Here is a 20,070-nt window from a genome sequence, read left to right on the forward strand (position 1 = left end):
GGTCACACGCTGGTCAATGAGGGGCTCAAATCACTCCTAGATGTGCCGACCCCACGGCCACTGGGGGCCCCTAAAGCAAGAGAAAGGACCTCCCTGCTGCCTGCGCTCCTACCCAGGCCGCCCTGACGCGTTGTATGGCCAGGAGAGTAGCCCCACCCCAGCCTCTCGGGGCCGGTGGCCTCCGCCCTAACCAAGGCCACAGGGTTGCATGTGGCCGTCCCACCAGCTGCTGGGACATGGGACGGGGGGGCACAGCGCAGGTCAGGGCCCCCCATTACTGTGTGCTGCCCCCAGGCCCCTCCCTTGAGGGCAGGGGCAGCTAGGGCTTCCCAAAGCCCAGCCAGAATCCAGCCCTGTCTACAGTGGTTTCCGGGGGAGACCAATTTGAGATGATGCAAGAGAACAGGATGTGGCTTTTGAGGGGGGCCATGCCTAGGGGAGCCCCAGTTCCCTGACATGATGTTGGGTGTCTGTTTACTGTCTGGCCCCCTGGGGAGGTAAGCCCCAGGGACAAGGGGATGCAGACGAGCCTGTGTGTGGCTGGCTGAGTAAACTGGCCTTCCCATCCTCAGGTCCAGCTGGGAGCTCCCGGACCTCCAGGACGGCAAGATTGAGGCCATCAGCGACTCGGATGGGGTGAACTACCCCTGGTACGGCAACACCACGGAGACCTGCACCATCGTGGGCCCCACCAAGAGAGACTCCAAGTTCATCATCAGCATGAATGACAACTTTTACCCCAGCGTCACGTGGGCCGTGCCCGTCAGCGAGAGCAACGTGGCCAAGCTGACCAACATCTACCGGGACCAGAGCTTCATCACGTGGCTGGTAGCCACCAACACCTCGACCAACGACATGATCATTTTGCAGACACTGCACTGGCGCATGCAGCTCAGCATCGAGGTGAACCCCAGCCGGCCCCTGGGCCAGCGCGCCCGGCTGCGGGAGCCCATCGCCCAGGACCAGCCCAAAATCCTGAGCAAGAATGAGCCCATCCCGCCCAGCGCCCTGGTCAAGCCCAATGCCAACGACGCTCAGGTCCTCATGTGGCGGCCCAAGTACGGGCAGGCGCTGGTGGTGATCCCGCCCAAGCACCGGTGACAGCTAGGGCGCCCGCGAGGTGACACCCAAGTAACAACACCACGCAAACAACCCGCACGGACTCTGCAGTCGTTCAGCAAAATACAACCTTTCTACCTTCTCCAGCGGGCGGATCTCACTGTGCGAACGCCCGCGGATGGCACCCCCCCCCGCCCTCCTGGGACCTGCTTCCCTGGGGGAGGGGGGAGACCCAGGCGGGACCGACCACTCCACGTGCGCCCTCAGTGTCACCTTGGGTCTCCTTTCCTCTCCTCGCAATTTCCGTCATTCACTTGCAACAGACTCCCTGAAACAACTGCTTTTTTCGTTCCTTTTTTTTTTTTTTTTTTTTTTTAACGCCTCTTTCCGAGGCTCAGGGGTGGGACGAGGGGCAGCTGGTGATGAGCCTGGTGGCATGGCACCAGGGCTGATCCGCGGCGGCCCCTCCCGGGGCAGCTCCCCCTCATCCTCCGTCACGCGGCCTTATGTAGACTTGCTTTGCCAAACTTTTGCCTTAAGCTGATTTTAAAGGAAAAAACCGGAAACAAAGAGAGCAGGATGTCTTTTCTGCTGGACTTTGCATCTTCCGCCAGAGGTGAGGGAGGAGGGGGTTGGGCTACAGATTTAGATCTAAAACCGGCTGCTTATTCTTCCGTTTTAGCTGAGCCGAAACCACAGGCAGATTCTGCCCCCAAAGTCCCTTCTCTCCACCCCAGGTAGAACCCTTACCCTACTCCGTGCCTGCAGAGACAAGCTGTGAGCTCGGGCTCAGGGTAGATCTGCCGGGGGCTTCTCTCTCCTCTCTCCTCTGCAGCCGGAACTTGCCTTGGGTGGGCCTAGGAGGAGAGAGGGAGGGTCCCGTGAGTTATAGGTTGAGCCCAGGGAATTCCCACCATCTCGGTCCTCAGCGCCCATCACCAGCTGGCTCTGTCGGCACGTCTCAGTGGGCAGCTTTTCTGTTTCCAGGCGCGCTGTCCCATAGGGCCAGCCACCTTACCCAGCTGTAGTTCAAAGGTAAGAAGGCCTGCCCTTGCCGCCCAGCACCTTCTCGGGGACGCCCCTCCCAGGCTCTCCGGGGGGGCGCCAGCAGACAGGCTCCAAGCACCGCGGTGCTGCAGGTGAGGGCACCCACAGATGGGCATGCCTGGACCTGGTAAGGCTGGGGAGGCGGGAGGCAAGAGGCAGAACCCCTGCTGCCAGTCCTTACAGAAGCGAGCCAGCGCCCACGGCCAGGGCGATGAAGTGAGCCTGGGGTTGAGGCTGGTCCTTGAGGTCACCCTCCTTCGGGTCCTGGGCCCTCTGGAGCCCCAGGACCTGGTCCTGAGTGTCGCCAAGCTTTTTTAGCCATGTCTGCCTTGAAGGCTGCTTGCGGGAGCTGAGGGGACACCCTGCTGAGGCCCCCTTCCTCCAAGCTTGACAAACCCACAGCTACATCGCCTGGGTTCCTCATTCAGACCGATAATAATCAAGCTCAGAAAACTGTCAGATGAGAAGAAGAATCCATTTCTGCTGCAGATGAGCCGTTTGTAGGAGTCCCAGTGACAGCGTAGGCGGGCGGGGTTCACTAAGTCCATGCTCTGCTCCTCTATCCACGGGATATTGTATTTATTCAAGGGGTGCTTAACGTCCAGCCATCTCCCGAGCCTGCTCCTGATGGGAGGCGTGCAGCTCTCCTGGAACCTCTGGACGGGAAAGAGCTTTGTGTGGCCGGCTGCCGGCCTGGTGCTTGGGGAACCCCTGTCAGGACTGGGACCTTCCCCCTGGAAAGTGCCAGTTCCCCTTGGTGTGTTCGGAGGGAGGCCTGCCACCCAGAGAGGCCATAGCCTCAAGTGAGGGGGATGATGGGTCCCAGCTCCCCCTCTGGGGACAGGCTGCAGAGGGGTCAGGGTGGCAGTGGCCGGCTGCCGCGGACGGGACCTGGCCTCCTGATGGCACGGCCCTTCTCTGCACTCAGGTCTTTCTTGCACTACAAAGGAGAAAGGGCCCTGGGCGAGGGGTCAGGGACCGGAGTGCTAGTTCTGGGCTGGGTCATCGCTAAGGAGCTCTTACTAGGGTAGGGGTAGGAGTAGGAACCAACAGTAAGTGGTGGTCCTGAGCTGTCTGGGGGCAGAGTCCCCCAAGCCCACGCTTCCTGAGTATGAGTAGGCCCTGGGCAGGGGCCCACGGCTGGGCCCACTTGGAGGAGCACTGCTGCTTGGCCCCGCCCCTCACTGCCCGGCCCCTTGCTCTCTGCCCCTCCCCTTGCTCTCTGCCCCTCCTGGCCTTTCTGAAGACAGGGCTGGGAGGACCCTGGGGAGGCTGCAGGTCCCGCTAAGGAAGCTCGGCTCAGCTTGGGTCTGCTCCCTCAGCTTCTCATGTCAGGAACGCAGAGCCCAGGCTTCTCACCTGGGTCCCCGATCCCTTTGGTGTCCCCTCCCCGGCGTGGACACATTCCTCCAGCAATAAGGACCGTCTGGGGTCGTGGAGAGTACTGTGAAAACAGACCAATGCACTCACCAGGAGGCACAAGACTCTTGAAGAAAATGTAAAATGAACCTTTTTAAAACAACAACAAATATGCGCAAAGAGAAATAAAATGTAATTTTAAAGTAGGCCTGGCTAGGATCTGGATGTTTCTGAAGTGGCGGTTCATTTGGGGGTTGACGGCTCTGGATCTCTGGCCTGGGGAGTGAATGTATCTGGGGGTATATGGCTGGAGCCTGGGGGTTCTGGTGCTAAGGGCCTTGGAGGAACCCAGGAGGAGGTGGGCCACTTCACGGATGGCATCCTCTGCTCTCCACAGCCCTGGGACCTCAGTCCCCACCCAAAGTGCCCCCTGGTTGGGGCCCTGTGTGGAGGAGGGGCAGGAGACTTGGATGTGCAGCTAGGACTTGGGGGCAGCTTGGCTTTTTGGCAAACAGTAGAAACCTGTGTGACAAGAGGGGTTAGTGTTTAGACTGGGTCCTTACCCACAGACTTGCAAACCTGTCTTCACATGGAGACGCGGCTGCTAAGTCAAGGTCAACCTAGGCCGTGGCCCTGCACCTGCCCTCGCCTGTAGCTGGTGAAAGGTGTCGTGTGGCCAGAGCACTGATAGTAAATATCTTCTTCTCCTATTGGAACCTCCTTATGGAAGGATGAGAAGTGGGGCAGCCCAGAGGTCTGGAGTGGGTGTGGGCTCTGAAGGTGGACCATGGATTCAAGGTCACTGTTGTGAGTCTGGGCAAGACACTGAGCCCGTCTGACCCCGCTTACCTTGTATGCAAGATGGGGGTTCTCTGAGTAGCCGCCTCCTGACACAGTGAGAACACCCTATTCTACTCGGTTTCTGGGTGTTAACTCACCAAATCCTCACAACACCCCAGATGTTATCCCGATCCCCATTTCACAGATGAGGAAACTGAGGGAGAGCCGAAGTCGAGAAGCTGCCCAAGGCCATGCACCTGGGAAGAGGCAGAGTCAGGATTTGAACCCTGGCCCCAGGGCCCAAACCTTCCCCTGTGTGCTCTCAACCTCAGCGAGTCCCTGTGGAGCACACATTCTGGGCTCAATAATTAACGGCGCCTGTTAATAAGAAGACCCCCCCGCCTGCGGCTCACTCCATCCTGGGTTCCCCAGGCAGGAAGTGCCTTCCTCCCCCCCAACAGGAAGTCTGTGCTGTCAGTTCTCCGTGGTCCACGGTGAGCCCGCTCGGTCCCGGCCTGTGAGGGGCTGCCTGGTCAGCTGCAGGCCACGGGCTCGCTCGTCGGCTGGGTGGGCGGTAGCCTCTCAACATCGCCACAGAGCACGAGGGGCCCCGTCCACTCTGGGCATCGGGGAGTTGGTTTCTTCCCTGGGCTTCCCACACTGCAGCAACCCAATGGCATTCTGCATCCTGTCTCCTGGTGTCTCCTCCGAGACACCGAAGCAGGAAATTGCATAATGGGCTCCACTGGCCGCCCTCCACCCAGATGGCTTATGGGTGGTGCGGCTCACTGTCGTGGTTTGGCTTTCGATTGTGGCTTCAGCCCCTGCGCTCTGCCTGTGAGACCATGGTGTGTGCGTGTGCGTGTGCGTGTGTGTGAACAGAGAACGGGGTGCAGCCCTGGCCAATGGCAGGAGGGAGCTGAGCCGGATCCCATCAGGGTCCAGAGTTGCTCAGGCATTCGAACCTTCACACTGACACGGGAGGACGTGCAGACGGCCGCCTGCGTTTGGGGGTAACATTTGGGAGGGGAATGTGCAGGGGGAGTGGTTACGAGTAAAATGGATTCCAAGTGGCATTTCGTCACACAGTGGAAGCCTCCAGCCTCTCAAGCTGATAGCAGGTTAAATTTAGAAGTCCCAGACTGGGATGAGACACAGACACCAGGCTCCAGCCAGCTGTTGCAGCGTTCTCCCCGCCCCCGCCAGGAGCCAAGGCCTGGGGAGCCGGCTGTCCAGGCTGGGCCAGGCCGACCTTCCCCAAGAGGCCCGGAGAAGCAGGCTCACAGCAACCTCACACCCAGCCTGCCTTCTACCAGTAAAGTCACTTCTGGGTAGAGCCCAACCTCTGCTCTGGACAAAGACTCCCTGTAGGTTAGGCCCTGAGGCCTAGAGGAAACCCCATTTGGGTCCAAGAGGGAGACAGCTTGTTGGCAACTGCAGAAAGGCGAAGGCTGGTGGCGCTCTCGGGTCCCCGGACATTTCTAATGGCCCAGGCGCTCTGTCGCACCTGGGGCTGGAGCTGTCTCTTGGTCCTCATCTATCCTGCCTGAATGGCCCCAAAGAGACTGTTTCCCACCTGGTTGGGGTCCGGGCCCTCAATTAAGGCAAACGTTGTGGGTAGCGACAGACCACAGTGCCCACACACCAGCCACTAAGGATCCATCCGAATCATCAACACGACGAAATCCCCCAAGACAAAGAACAGCCAAAGAGCGAGCGCTTGGCTCTTCCACGGCCCTTTTCTGTCCCCGTACCTCATCAAATGGTGTCCTTCCCCGTTTACAGATGAGGAAACTGACCCTCCCAAAGGGCCGAGGGTCTTGCTAAAGATCGCTCAGCTGGGAAGTCGCAGAGCTGGGCTGGCCTCAAATAGCTGTCTTTTGACTCGGCTCTGTCACTGCTTTTTTGGCTACACCATCCCCAGCGTTTCCACACCCCGATTCTACCACACTGCTCCTAACCATTCCTCCATTAACCGGCACAGAAGGTCCCTGAACACGAGGCTTCACATGAGCCGTCAGCAGCCCCGCTGGCACTGGAAGACGGAAATTACTGAATGCAAAAAACACATCTGAGTGACGAGCTCCGCCTCTGCGCCTGTGTCTAGAGAGGCATGTCCACACAGCTGACACCGGTCCTGGCAGAAGCCGGCCCAGCTCCGACCCGGTGGGCCTTCCCCACTTGTCCCTGCAGACTGGAACGCAGAGACGGGATTAGTTCCTCCAGCGGCTTGAGCCCAACTTCGGTTTCAGGGCTGCTGCTACCAGGCTCATATTTTATGGTCCCTTTTAAAATCAGACAGATGAAGGGGGGCGTGGCTGGGTGTTGACAGCAAGCGGGACTCAGTTCGAAGCCCTGCGCTATTCCTGGCTGCCACTTGTCTTGCTGAGTGAGGTCGGGCTGGTCGCCAGGCCTCCCATGCCTGTTTCCCAATCTGCAAGCTGGGACACGCACCCCGAGCCTTCCCTCCCCTGTCGGGACCCAGCCAAGCGTAGGGGTGGTGCTCGGTATTAAATGTGCAGAAGGGGCTGCCTGAAAACGGTCACACTGGACCCTGGCTTATATTAGAGACCAGAGACTTATCTTTGAATGTGGCTAAAAGTCACGGCAACATCCAGAGGACAGGACTTGGTTATTCAGGACGCCGAGCATCCTCAACAAACACACACCGAACGCCAGCCCGTCAGCCAGACAGGTGGATTAAAAAAACTTTCTTCACGGCTTTAGTGAGATAGGATTCACATACCATATGATTCACCCATTCAAAGTGTATAACTCTATGGTTTTTAGTATCTTTACAGAGTTGTGCAGCCATCACCAGTCAATCTGGGGATATTTTCATCTCAGAAAGAAACCCTGTACCTGTCAGCTATCACCCGCCGCCCCGCTCCCCCCAACAACCCAGCCCTAAGCAGCCACTCGTCTACTTTCTGTCTCTACAGATGTCCCTATTCTGGACATGTCATGCAGGTGGAACCATGGGACGGGTGGTCTTTGGTGCCTGGCTTCCTCACCGAGCACGTTTTCGGGTTCACCGTGCTGTGGCACGCACCAGCACCTCCTTTTCGACAGACGCACCCTTGATCATCTCCCGTGAACGAGGTACTTTGCTGGGTGCCTGAGAAGCGGCAGCCTGGAGCATACAGTCCCAAGGAGAAGAGAAATGAAATGTTACAAAGGACTAGTGCGATGCTGACAGTCAGCAGGGGCTGCGAAGGGAGGTGGGGAAGGCTTCCCCGAGGAAGGGGCCCTTTCGAGGAGACTTGGAGAATGGACCGGAGAGTCTGGGCCTTGTGAGAGCGGGGAGAGGAAGCAGGGCTGTCTGGAGAGGCTCTGAGTTAGGAGAGCGCCCTGGGGGCTGCAGACCAACTGGAGACACAGCAGCTGGGTGCAGAGCCAGGCCTGGTGAAGGAGCTCTTGTTATTTTAGGAGCAACGAGGGAAGGGGGTGCCGGGTTATGCCCGGGGTAAGTCTGCGGCAGCGGCAGCAGCTTTCTGGAAGGTTCCTATCACTTGTGAATGACTGAGAGACGATTCCGTGAAGGAGAGAACGATGGAGGCCACATGCAGGAGCCCCTGCCTGCCAAGGGGAGCTCTCGGGCCTCCCCAGATGGCAGCTCCTGTTCCCTCTGACACAGCCGGCTGCAGAGGCAGGAGAGGGTCATGGCGACCTCAGCGGGGTTTGCAGGCCTGCTCCACCCCTCCCTGGCCATGTGACCTTGAGCAAGATATACGGATATGGTTACGGAGAATGGGGATTAAAATGGTTGCTTAATGAGGTTCTGGTCCAAGAGGGTGGAGCAGGAAGACCCTGAGCTCACCTCCTACCACAGGTACACCAAAATTCCAACTACTTACAGAACAACTATTCAAGAGAAAGACCAGGATCTAGCAGAAAAGATCTATGACTAAAGATATAAAGTGGGGGGACTTCCCTGGTGGTCCAGTGGTTAAGACTCTGCCTTCCAAAGCAGGGGTCCTGGGTTCGATCCCTGGTCGGGGAAGTAAGATCCCACATCATGCACGGTGCAGCCAAAAATTTTAAAAACTAATAAATAAAAAAAAAAAAGGATATAATAGCAGGAATCACAACAAGATGGGCAGAGGAGGCAGAGTCGTAGTATAGGAAAGACACACACAACTGGGTGGGTGGCCCACAAACGAGAAAATAATTACAATTGCAGAGTTTCCCCTCAAGGAATGAGGGGTCTGAGCCCCACATCAGCTCCCAGCTCTGGGGTCCTGCAGTGGGAAGATGAGCCCCCAGAACATCTGTCCTTGAAGGCCAGCAGGGCTTACATTCAGGAGACCCAGAGGACTGTGGGGAATAGGAACTCCACTCTTAAAGGGTGCACACAAAATCTCACACACTCTGAGACCCAGAGCAGAAGCAGAAATTTGAAAGGAGCCTGGATCAGACCCACCTGCTAACCCTGGAGAGCCTCCCAGAGAGGCAGGAGGCAACTGGAGCTCCCCCTGGGGACGCAGATGCCAGCAGCAACCATTTCTGGGAGCTCCTTCTACCACGTGGATGGCGAGGGCCATTTTGGAATCCTCCCTCGAGCTTATTAGTGCCAGGACCTGCCCCTGCCCACCAGCCTGTCGGCGCCTGTCCTGGGACACCTCAGGCCAAGCTGCTAGCAGGGCAGGGACACGGCCCCACCCACCAGTGGGCAGGCTGCCTTAAGATCCCCTGAGGCTACAGCTGCTGTCCCTGGACATGGCCCTGTTCACCCGAAGGCCCAGGACTCGGCCCCCCACACTAATGGACAGGCACTAGACCTAGGACTCCTAGGGCCCTGCAGCCAGAGGTTCCAGGACCCAGCTCCACACACCAGTGGGCAGGCACCAGTCCCAGAATCCCTTAGGCCCTGGCTCTGCCCATAAGTGAGCCAGATCTAGCTACAGGACCAGCTTCACAGACAAGGGGGCAAGCATTAGACTCAGGAAACCCTGGGCCCTGGCATGCCCACTGGTGGGAGGATCCCAGTCCCAGGACCACTACAGCCCTGCAACCTGCCATAGCAGGACCCAGTCTACCTACTGGCAGGCTGGCACCAGCTCTGGGACCCACTGAGCCTCGGCCCTCCCTACCAGCAGGCCACCACCAGCTCTGAGACACCTTGGGCGCCTCAGTCAGTTGCCCTGGGATTTCGCTCCACTCACCAGTGGGCCGACACAAGCTCTGGGACCCCTGGGCCCTGCAGCCAGAGACCCCAGGACCAGACTTTACCCACCTGTAGTCTGGTACTAGCCCTGAAATCTCCTGGGCCCCAAATCCACCCACTATCAGTGGTCACCAGCCCCATGACCACTACAGCCCTGCAGTCTGCCTTGTCAGGACCCAGACAACACATCAGCAGGCTGGCACCAGCCTGGGACCCTCCAGGCCTGGGCCCCACCCACCAGTAGGCCAACACCATCTGTGAGATACCTTGGACTCTTCAGCAAGCCACCCTGGGATCTAGCCCCATTCACCAGTGGGCCAGCACCAGCTTTGGGACACCCCAGAACCTGAATCCAGGTGTGTCATAAATTGCCCCCCGCCTCCACCAGCAGGGTGACAATAGCTCTAGGAACTCTGACCTTACAACCACCCACCTCAGAACCTGGTTCTGCCCACTAGTGAGCCAGCACTAACTCCAGGACTCACTTCAGATCTAAAGACACACACAGACTGAAAGTGACGGGATAGAAAACAGTATCCCATGCAAATGGAAATCAAAAGAATGCTGGGGTAGCAATACTTATATCAGACAGAATAGACTTTAAAACAAAGACTGTAACAAGAGACAAAGAAGGACATTACATAATGATCAACAGATCAACCCAAGAAGATATAACAAATTGTAAATATATATGCACCCAAAAAAGGAGCACCAAATACATAAAGTAAATATTAACAGACATAAAGGGAGAAACTGACAGTAACACAATAATAGTAGGGGATGTTAATTCCCCACTTAAACCAATGGACAGATCATTCAGACAGAAAATCAATAAGTAAACATTGGCCTTAAATGACACATTAGACCGGATGGACGTAATAGATAACATATAGACCATTCCATCTAAAAGCAGCAGAATACACATTCAAGTGCACATGGAACATTCTGCAGGATAGATCACAAGCTAGGCCACAAAACAAGTCCTGGTAAATTTAAGAAAAGTGAAATCATATCAAGCATCTTTTCTGACCATAATGCTAGGAGACTAGAAATCAAGCATAAGAAAAAAACTGCCACAAAAAAACCCCCAAAACAAAAACATGTGGAGGCTAAATAACATGCTACTAAACAACCAATGGATGACTGAAGAAATGAAAGGAGAAACAAAAATACCTGGAGACAAATGAAAATGAAAACACAATGATCCAAAATCTATGGGATGCAGCAAAAGCAGTTCTAAGAGGGAAGTTTATAGTGATACAGGCCTACCTCAGGAAACAAGAAAAATCTCAAATAAACAACCAAACTTTACACCTGAAGGAACTGGAAAAACAAAGAAATAAAACCCATAGTTAGTAGAAGGAAAGAAATCATAAAGATTGGAGCAGAAATAAATGAAATAGAGACAAAAAAATAGAAAAATCAATGAAACTTAAGAGCTGGTTCTTTGAAAAGATAAACAAAATTGATAAACCTTTAGCCAGACTGATGAAGAATAAAAGAGAGAGGGACCAAACCAATAAAATCAGAAATGAAAAAGGAGAGGCTACAACTGACACCATGGGAATACAAAGGATCATAAGAGACTACTATGAACAACTATATGTCAATAAAATGGAAAATCTAGAAGAAATGGACAAATTTCTAGAAATGTACACTCTCTCAAGACTGAACCAGGAAGAAATATGAAACATGAACAGACCAATTATCAGTAATGAAATTAAATCAGCAATTTAAAAAACTCCCAATAAACACAAAGTCCAGGACCAGATGGCTTCACAGGTGAATTCTACGAAACATTTAGAGAAGAGTTAACACTTATTTCCTCAAACTATTCAAAAAACAAATTGCAGAGGAAGGAAATTCTGAAACCATTGACAAAACGAAAAGACAACCTACTGACTGGGAGAAAATATTTCCAAATGATATGACTGATAAGGGATTAATATCCAACATATATAAACAGCTCATACAACTCATTTTCAAAAAAACAAACAACCTGAATAAAAAATGGGCAGGACAACTGAACAGACATTTTTCCAAAGTGGAAATGCAGATGGCCAACAGGCATAGGAAAGATGCTCAGCATCACTAATCATCAGAGAAAGGCAAATCAGAACCACAATGAGGTATCACTTCACACCTGTCAGAATGGCTATCATCAGAAATACCACAAATAATAAATGTTGCCAAGGATGTGGAGAACAGGGATCCTAGTACACTGTTGGTAGGAATGTAAATTGGTGCAGCCATTATGGAAAACAGTACAGAGGTTCCTCAAAAAACTGAAAATAGAACTACCATATGATCCAGCAATTCCACTCCTGAGTATATATCCAAAGAAAACAAAAACACTAATTCGAAAAGATACATGTGTAACCAAGCAGAACCCTATGGGGCCTTCCTGGGACAGACACCTGCCACCCCCTCAGCCCCACGCCCCCGCCATGTCCTCTGCCTGCCTTTTTTTTTTTTAATAAATTTATTTATTTTATATATTTATTTTTTAATTTTTGGCTGCTTTGGGTCTTTGTTGCTGCGCGTGGGCTTTCTCTGATTGCAGCGAGTAGGGGCTACTCTTCATTGCAGTGCACGGGCTTCTCACTGCAGTGGCTTTTCTTGTTGAGGAGCACGGGCTCTGGGCGTGCAGGCTTCAGTCGTTGTGGTTCGTGGGCTCTAGAGCATAGGCAGTAGTTGTGGTGCACAGGCTTAGTTGCTCCACGGCATGTGGGATCTTCCTGGGCCAGGGCTCGAACCCGTGTCCCTTGCATTGGCAGGCGGATTCTTAACCATTGCACCACCAGGGAAGCCCCTGCCTACCTCTTGTCTATAGACAAACTTTAGCCTCCCAGGCCTTCCCCACATTTCAAAGAACACGTTTAATCAGAGAAGTGAGAAAATGCAGAGACAAACGAAACAAATAAGACAAAATAATAAGTTTAGCCGTTAAACAAAGTCAAGGACTTTTAGTTCCTTCTCAGGGGCTATATAGTATTCTGAGCTATATCCTTTGAGCTGTTTTTCAGATACTGAAACCCCAACCAGGTGGAGGAAGTTAACAGTATAGTGCCCACAAGCACACAGACCCCAGACTGGTTGGAATCAGAAGGTTGATGATGTTAACTCCTTATTACCTCAACACTAACCAATCACAAGAATGTCCACGAGCTGATCACACACACTGAAACCCTCTTCCCTGATTCTTTTAATCTGGATAAAGCCCATCACAACATGTGGCGGGGACAGGAGGGGGACCCAGAGGCTGTGGGTTAGTGGCAGGGGCATCTGCCCTGATTTTCAGCGATCACTTGGTTTTGGCTGCAGATCTGGCTGTCAGCCATGGAAAACGAGCTCCCTTTGGGACTTCTTCTGGTGCCTCTGATCAGTGAGGAGCTCTGCATGGCGGGGTCTCAGAGAATAAGCATGGCAGCTGGCAAAGTGGACTGAGTGATTAACGCAGCACTTAGGATGTTGTTACCTGCAAGGCGAAGAGATTTCCCTGTAAACAGCCTGACAATTCCTGTAAAGGTAAACGAGGGGCAGCTGGCTAGGCTTCTTCAGCTGTCCTCCTGACACACGGCTCCACACCACAGTAATTCTGCCATGTGGACACATTCCTTCACCCTCTGATGGTGATGGAGGAGGAGAATCCAACTCCTCCCACCCCATGACATGAAGCTGATGCTCCTATAGGAACTACAGATGTGGGAAATGGTGGTAGGGTTGGCAGAATTGATGGGTTTGATGGTCAGGGAACCCAGAAAGGCCTGAATCCTGCCCACAATCCATCTTCCTCCCCTGGGGGGTCTGAGGGAGATGGACACCCTAGGAAGAAGAACCTCTTCTTTGTTAGCTGGACAGGGGTCCTGAAAATCCAGCCTGAGAATCCAGAAAGCTGGGCGCTACAGAAAACCCCTTTGGGTACTAGTTTCATCCCACCCCACGCTCTCCATCGCCAAGGCTCAGCCATATGGCACATCACTGTGGCTGCCTGGAGGGCAGGTAGGAGAAACAAAATAAGGATGACCACTCTTACCACTTCTGTTCTACCTTGTGCACAGAGCAAAATAGAGAGAAAAATAAAATGCGTAAAGAATTGTTAAGGAAAAAGAAAACTATTAGCAGTGAAACGAAATGTGTGTGCAGATAATCCAAAGAAATCTACACATACACACACACACATTAATGGAATAAGCAAATTTATCACAGTTACAGAGCACAGTCAATTAATATAAATCAATTATATTTCTATATACCCTCAATTGTTCAGCACCATTTGCTGAAGACTATCCTTCCTCCACTGAATTGCCTTTTCACCTTTGTCAGAAATCAATTGATCATATGTGTGCATCTATTTCTGAACTTTCTATTCTGTACAATTTATCTATTTGCTTATCTTGACACCAGTATTGCATGGTTTTAAATATCATAACTTTATAATAAGTTTAGAAGTCAAATAGCTTAAGTTCTCTAACTTTTTCTTTTTTAATGTTGTTTTAGCTATTATAGGTTCTTTTCATTTCCATAAGAATTTTAGAATCAGCTACAAAAAAAAAAAAAAAGCCTATTGGAATTTTCATGGGATTGCATTGAATCTATAGATCAATTTGGAGAGAACTGACATCTTAACAATATCGAGTCTTCTTATTCATGAGTATATATTTCTCCTTTTATTTGGGTGTTCTTTAAATTCAGTCAGCATTATTTTATAGTTTTCAGTGTACAGGTCTTGTACATCTTGTCAGATTTATACTTAAGTAATAGGTATTTGATGTTACTGTAAATGGTATTTGCTTTGTAAATTTCAATTTTTGATTATTCATGCTAGTATGTGGAAATACAATTGGTTTTTTATATTGACCTTATATCCTGCAACCTTGCTAAAATCACTTACTGGTTTTAGTAGTTTTATAGATTTTATAGAATTTTCTATATAGATGATCATGTTATTTGCAAACAAAGCTTAACTTCTTCCTTTCTAATGTGGATCCCTATATTTCTTTTTCTTGCCTTAGTGCATTGGCTAGAACTTCCTGTACAATGTAGGACAGAAGAGGTAATGGATATTCTTGCCTTGTTCCAAATCTGATGTGAAAGCATTCTTTCACCATTAAGTATGATATTAAAAGTGGGTTTTTCCTAGATGCCTTTTATCAGGTCAAGGAAATTCCTTTTTATTTCTATTTCACTGAGAATTTTTGTCAGAGATGGACAGTGGATTTTATCAAATGCTTTTTCTGTATATATTGAGATGATCATATGGTTTTTATTTTTGACTCTGTTAATATAATTGTATTGATTGGTTTTCAAATGTTTAACCAACCATTAATTGCTAGAACAAACCCCACTTGGTCATTATGCATTATCTTTTTTTATATATTATATAAAATATATATTTTATATATTTTTAATATATTATTATATTATTATTTAGGATTTGATGCCTAAACTTTTGTTAAAAATTTTTACATCTATCTAAATGAGTGATATTTGTCATTTTCATTTATATTATATATCTTTGTTGGGTTTTGGTATATAAGTAATGCTAGCCTCATAGAACGAATTGGGATGCATTCCATTCTTTTTGATTTTTTTGGAAGAGTTTGTGTATAACTGGCATTATTTCTTCTTTAAGTATTTGCTGGAACTCACCAGGAAAGCCATTTGGACCTGGAATTTTCTTTATGGAAAAATTCTGTATAATAAATTCAATTTCTTTAGTAGCTGTAAGGTTACTCAGATTATCTATTTCTTCTTGAGTGAGCTTTGATAATTTGTGTTTTTCAAGGACTATTTCATCTAAGTTGAATTTATTGACGTAGGATATTTGTAATATTCCGTCTTCTTAATATCTGCAGAATCTGTAGTGATGTCACCTTTCTCATTCCTGACATTGGTAATTTGTTTTTTGTTATTTATTTTTTTCTTGATCAGTCTGGCTAGAGGCTTATCAACTTAATTGATTTTTCTCAGAGAACCAGTTTTTGGTTTCATTGATTTTTCTCCTTTTTGTCTTGTTTTGTTTTCTATTTTATTCATTTTTGCTCTGATCCTTATTTCCTGTCTTCTGCCTATCTTGGGTCTCATTTACTTTTCTTTTTCTAGTTTTCTTCTTTTTTAAACATAGGCATTTAGTATTATAAATTTCCCTCTAAGTACTTCTTTAGCACCACAAATTGTGATTGGTTGTGTTTTCATTTTTCATTCAGTTAAAAACATTTTCTAATTTCCTTTTAAATTTCTTCTTTGAATAATGGGTTATTTAAAAATGTGTTATTTAGCTTCCAAATATTTAGGGATTTTCCAGATATCTTTCTGTTATTGATTTCTAATTTAATTTCATACACTAGAGAACATATTTTCTATGATTTGATTCCTTTTGAATTGACTGAGACTTGTTTTATGACTTGGAATATGGTCTATCTTCATACATTTGAGAAGAACATATATTCTACTGATGTTGGGTAGAGTGTTCTATAAATGTCAATTAGGTCCAAGTTGGTTGATAGTGTTGTTCAAGTCTTCTGAAGACTTACTGATTTTCTGTTTACTTCTATCAATTATTGAGAGGGCTGTTGAACCCTTTGACTAGAATTGTGGATTTATCTATTTCTCCTTGCAGTTCTAATGGTTTTGCTTTAAGTATCCTAAAGCTGTTATTAGGTACAGAAACATTTAGGACTCATGTCCTCTTCATGAATTGACATATTATGAAGTGACCGTGTTTATCTCTGATAATATTCTTTGCTCTGAAATCTTCTTTATCTGATATAAATACAGCTACTCCAGATTTTTAGAAAAATCTATGTTGGTATGATATCTTCTTCCCTCTTTTTATTTTTAACCTACTTGTGTCTTATACTTAAAGTTGGTTTCTTCCAACAAGCACCTACTGTATAGCACAGGGAACTCTCTTCAATATTACGTAACAACCTAAATGGGGAAAGTATTGGAAAAAGAATAGATACATGTGTATGTATAACTGAATCACTTTGCTGTACACCTGAAACACAACATTGTTAATTACCTATACTCCAATATAAAATAAAAAGTTAAAAAAAAAAGTTCATTTCTTACAGGCAGCAAGCATGTAGTAGTTGGATCTTGCTTTTTTATCCAATCTGACAATCTTGAGATTTTAATTGGGGAATTAGACCATTTACATTGAATGTGATTATTGATATGGCTGGGTTTACATCAACTATCTTGCTGTTTGTTTTCCTTTTGTTACTTTCCCCCTTCTTTTTCTGCCTTCTTTTGGATTAGTTTTAATGATTCCATTTTATCCCCTTTGTTGGTTTATGAGCTATAACTCTTTGTTGTGCTATTTTGGTGGTTGCTTTAGGGTTTACCAATACATCTTTAACCTACCATAATCTGTCTTTAACTAACATAGTGCTTCAGGGGTAGTTGATGAACCCTACAACAGTATATTTTCATTTCTTCTCTCCCAGCCTTTCTGTTATTGTTGTCATACATTTTTTTCTACATGTTATAAAACCCTTAATACATTATTATTTTTGCTTTAAATAGTTATCTTTTAGAGACTTGCAAAATACCCCCCCCCACAAATTTTATATTTACTCATGTAGTTACCATTTCTGATGTCTTTCATATTTCCCCCCCCCCCCAATCTCTCCTCTCTTTTCAGGGACTCTCATTACACACATCTCAGGCTGCCTGAAGTTGTTCTTCAGTTAACTGATGTTCTATTCCAATTTTTTCTCAGGCTTCTTTGTGTGGTTCATTTGGGGTCGTTCCTATTGCTATGTCTTCAGGTTCACTAATCTTCCTCTGAAGTGTATAATATTGTGTTAATACCATACAGGATATTCTCATTTCAGACATTACAGTTCTCATCTCTAGTTTGATTTGGGTCTCTTCCATGCCTCTATTTAACATGTTCCGTCTTTTTTTTTAGCTTCTTAAACATATACAGTTTTAATAATGATTGAAAAATTCTCAGCCACTAATTTTATCATCTGGGTCACTTCTGGATTAGTTTCAATTGATTTTTCTCCTCATTATAGACATTTCTTTTTGCATACTTGGTAATTTTTGATTGGATACTGGAAATTGTGAAATTTATTTTGTTGGGTACTGGGTATTTTTGTATACCTGTAAGTTTCTTGAGCTTAGCTCTGGGATCTTACTTGGAAACGATCTTATTCATTTGGGCTTTGCTTCTAAGCTTTGTTAGATAAGAGTGGCATTTTGGGGCTTCCCTGGTGGCGCAGTGGTTGAGAATCTGCCTGCTAATGCAGGGGACACGGGTTCGAGCCCTGGTCTGGGAAGATCCCACATGCCACGGAGCAACTGGGCCCGTGAGCCACAACTGCTGAGCCTGCGCGTCTGGAGCCTGTGCCCCGCAATGGGAGGGGCCGCGATAGTGAAAGGCCCGCGCACCGCGATGAAGAGCGGTCCCCGCACCGCGATGAAGAGTGGCCCCCGCTTGCCGCAACTAGAGAAAGCCCTCGCACGAACCGAAGACCCAACACAGCCAAAAATAAATAAATAAATAAATAAATAAAGTAGCTATTAAAAAAAAAAAAAAGGATTTAAAAAAAAAAAGAGTGGCATTTTGTTATGACTGATTTTCCCCTACTACTGAAGTAAAACCCTTCTGAGTACTCTATCTAATGCTAAGTGAATAATGTGGTTTTCCACTTTGGTTGATAGGAACCAGCACTAGTTTATGCCCTAAAGTTCTTAGGATTTTGCCTCTAATCCTTTCATGTTGCTTTTTCTCCAGACATGGGATTTCCTCACATGCATGCGCTGATCAGTACTTAGTACTTGAGACAGTCCCTCTGCAGAGTCCAGAGCTCTCTCTGTGCAGCCCTGTCCTCTCTGATACTTCTCTGTATGAACTCAGAAAGACCACTGGGCTCTACTTGATGCTCCTTCCCAATGCTGTGATCTGGAAATGTTCCCTAGGCAGGAAACTAGGGCAATCGTAGGGCTCACCTCATTTGTTTCTTTAATCTCAGGGGTCACTGTTGTTTGCTGTTTGATGTCAACTGTTTTGAAAACTGACTGGTATTTTAGTTGTTTCAGAAAGAAGGTAAATCTGGTACCTACTAACTCATCTTGCTGGAAACAAAGTTAGCTTACTTGGAAATAAAAGAATCTGTAGGCCAGTGTCACGCATTTCCACAGTTTCTGGAGGAAAAGAACTCTGAAATAACCAAGAATTAGAGGGACTGATTTTTTTTTTAAAGGTATTACTGCAGCAATTTCACAAGAACACAATGATCTACCAAAAGGAAAAACAACAGTAATCCTAAAATTTATGAATTCATCCATAAGCAGCAACTGAAAACCATGACCAATTCAAGGCAATGCTGCTCGTCGAAAAAAATCTGGCCCTCCCCCAAACTGCAAGAATTCCCACCCTCTTGACAGGCACTCATGCAGTGGAGAGTTGCACGACAGCTAGACATCTCAACAGGGACCTAGAGTTCTCCGTAGACTTTCCCCATGCTTTCAACTTGTGAATACCTAATACGGGTAACCTTTTCTAACCCAGTAAGTCATTTTCCTTGCATGTGAAGGAAATCTAAGGAATTCTGTGTTGAAGAACAGACTTCCATTTTAGATCCATAGACCCTTCTAAAGGATGTTGCCCAGAGGCTTGGGCACTTGGTCCATAGCTCTGGCGTCAGTACCCAAGATACAGATTGAAGGAGTTTTACTTTAAGGATGAGCAGTGTAAATTTTGTCTTCCTTTCTAGCCCTCTGGCCTCTCTTACCTCTCCAATCTGATATTAGCACTAGGAAATAGACAGGAGTCACTCACTATTTGATAGAATTAATAAACTTACAAATGGCAACGGATCACCATAACATAGGTCCCCATGGTCCTGTTTCCTGTTACTAGGCAGCTGAGTCAAGTATACTTTGACTATTCTATTTGTTCTTGACAGAAGTTTAGCTTTAAGATAAAATAAACATCTTTGATTAAGAATCTAATTGGAAATTAAATTGACTTTTGGATAGAATAACTCTATCTACTCAGGCAAGTTGCTCTCATGCCCTGATCAGCATTAAATGATGAGCAGAGCTGGAGCCCCTTCTCATTCCAGATACCCCAATCCAATCACTGTGACACAAAATACTCCTTTATAGGTAAGATGAGCCACTGGAAAGAAAAATGAGTTTGAGAGAAGCCCAAGGTACATTCTGATTTTATATCCAAGAGGCAGTGGATGGACACCATCATGAAAAGGCTCATCTCTACAATAAAAATCAGACTAGAAGCTTCTTCAAAGGCAGGGTTTTAATTTCTGTGTATTTGCAGGTTCCAGTTTCAGGCCCAGAGCATTTTGAGAGACCTCACTTTAACATGGGTCACTGGAAAGTGAAATCTCACCTTCATGGGTGCCACTCCATTGGGGAAAACTGTGCAGAGAGGGCATTTAGGGACACCCAAGGGCGATGAGGGACAGCTCTGGGTGAACTGCCAAAGTGGGAGGAGGCAGGGCCCACTGGTTTGTACCTTTGAGCTACAGGCACCTGTGGACAAGCCAAAGTCTCAAATGGACCATGTGTTCCTGCCACCCCTTAGTCCTTCAGAGACCACAGGGACCCACGTTATAGCTAGATCCCCATGATGCGACTTTTTCTTTTTCTTTCCTTTTTTTAAATTTATTTATTTA

At 47.9% G+C, this 20,070-nt stretch overlaps 1 protein-coding gene and 1 long non-coding RNA gene across 6 annotated transcripts in view; one reads left to right on the top strand and one right to left on the bottom strand.

Annotated features, from left to right (window-relative positions):
- LOC309663784 overlaps positions 1 to 1,899 on the bottom strand; it is a 19,101-nt gene extending 17,202 nt beyond the window's left edge. The window contains exon 1 of the long non-coding RNA XR_014265463.1: positions 1,810 to 1,899. This is a non-coding gene — a long non-coding RNA (uncharacterized lncRNA). The remainder of the gene's footprint in view (positions 1 to 1,809) is intronic.
- Positions 1 to 17,983, top strand: part of FAM78A (family with sequence similarity 78 member A) — a 42,942-nt gene extending 24,959 nt beyond the window's left edge. For all 5 annotated transcript variants that reach the window (XM_082468238.1, XM_082468242.1, XM_082468239.1 and 2 more), the window contains one exon: positions 573 to 17,983. In XM_082468238.1, the coding sequence (XP_082324364.1) occupies positions 573 to 1,101 (529 nt within the window). In that variant the 3' untranslated portion in view covers positions 1,102 to 17,983. The remainder of the gene's footprint in view (positions 1 to 572) is intronic.
- The last annotated feature ends 2,087 nt before the right edge of the window (positions 17,984 to 20,070 follow it).

Source organism: Balaenoptera physalus (genome assembly GCF_965194825.1).
Source record: "Balaenoptera physalus genome assembly, chromosome: 7".
Classification (NCBI taxonomy): Eukaryota; Metazoa; Chordata; class Mammalia; order Artiodactyla; family Balaenopteridae; genus Balaenoptera; species Balaenoptera physalus.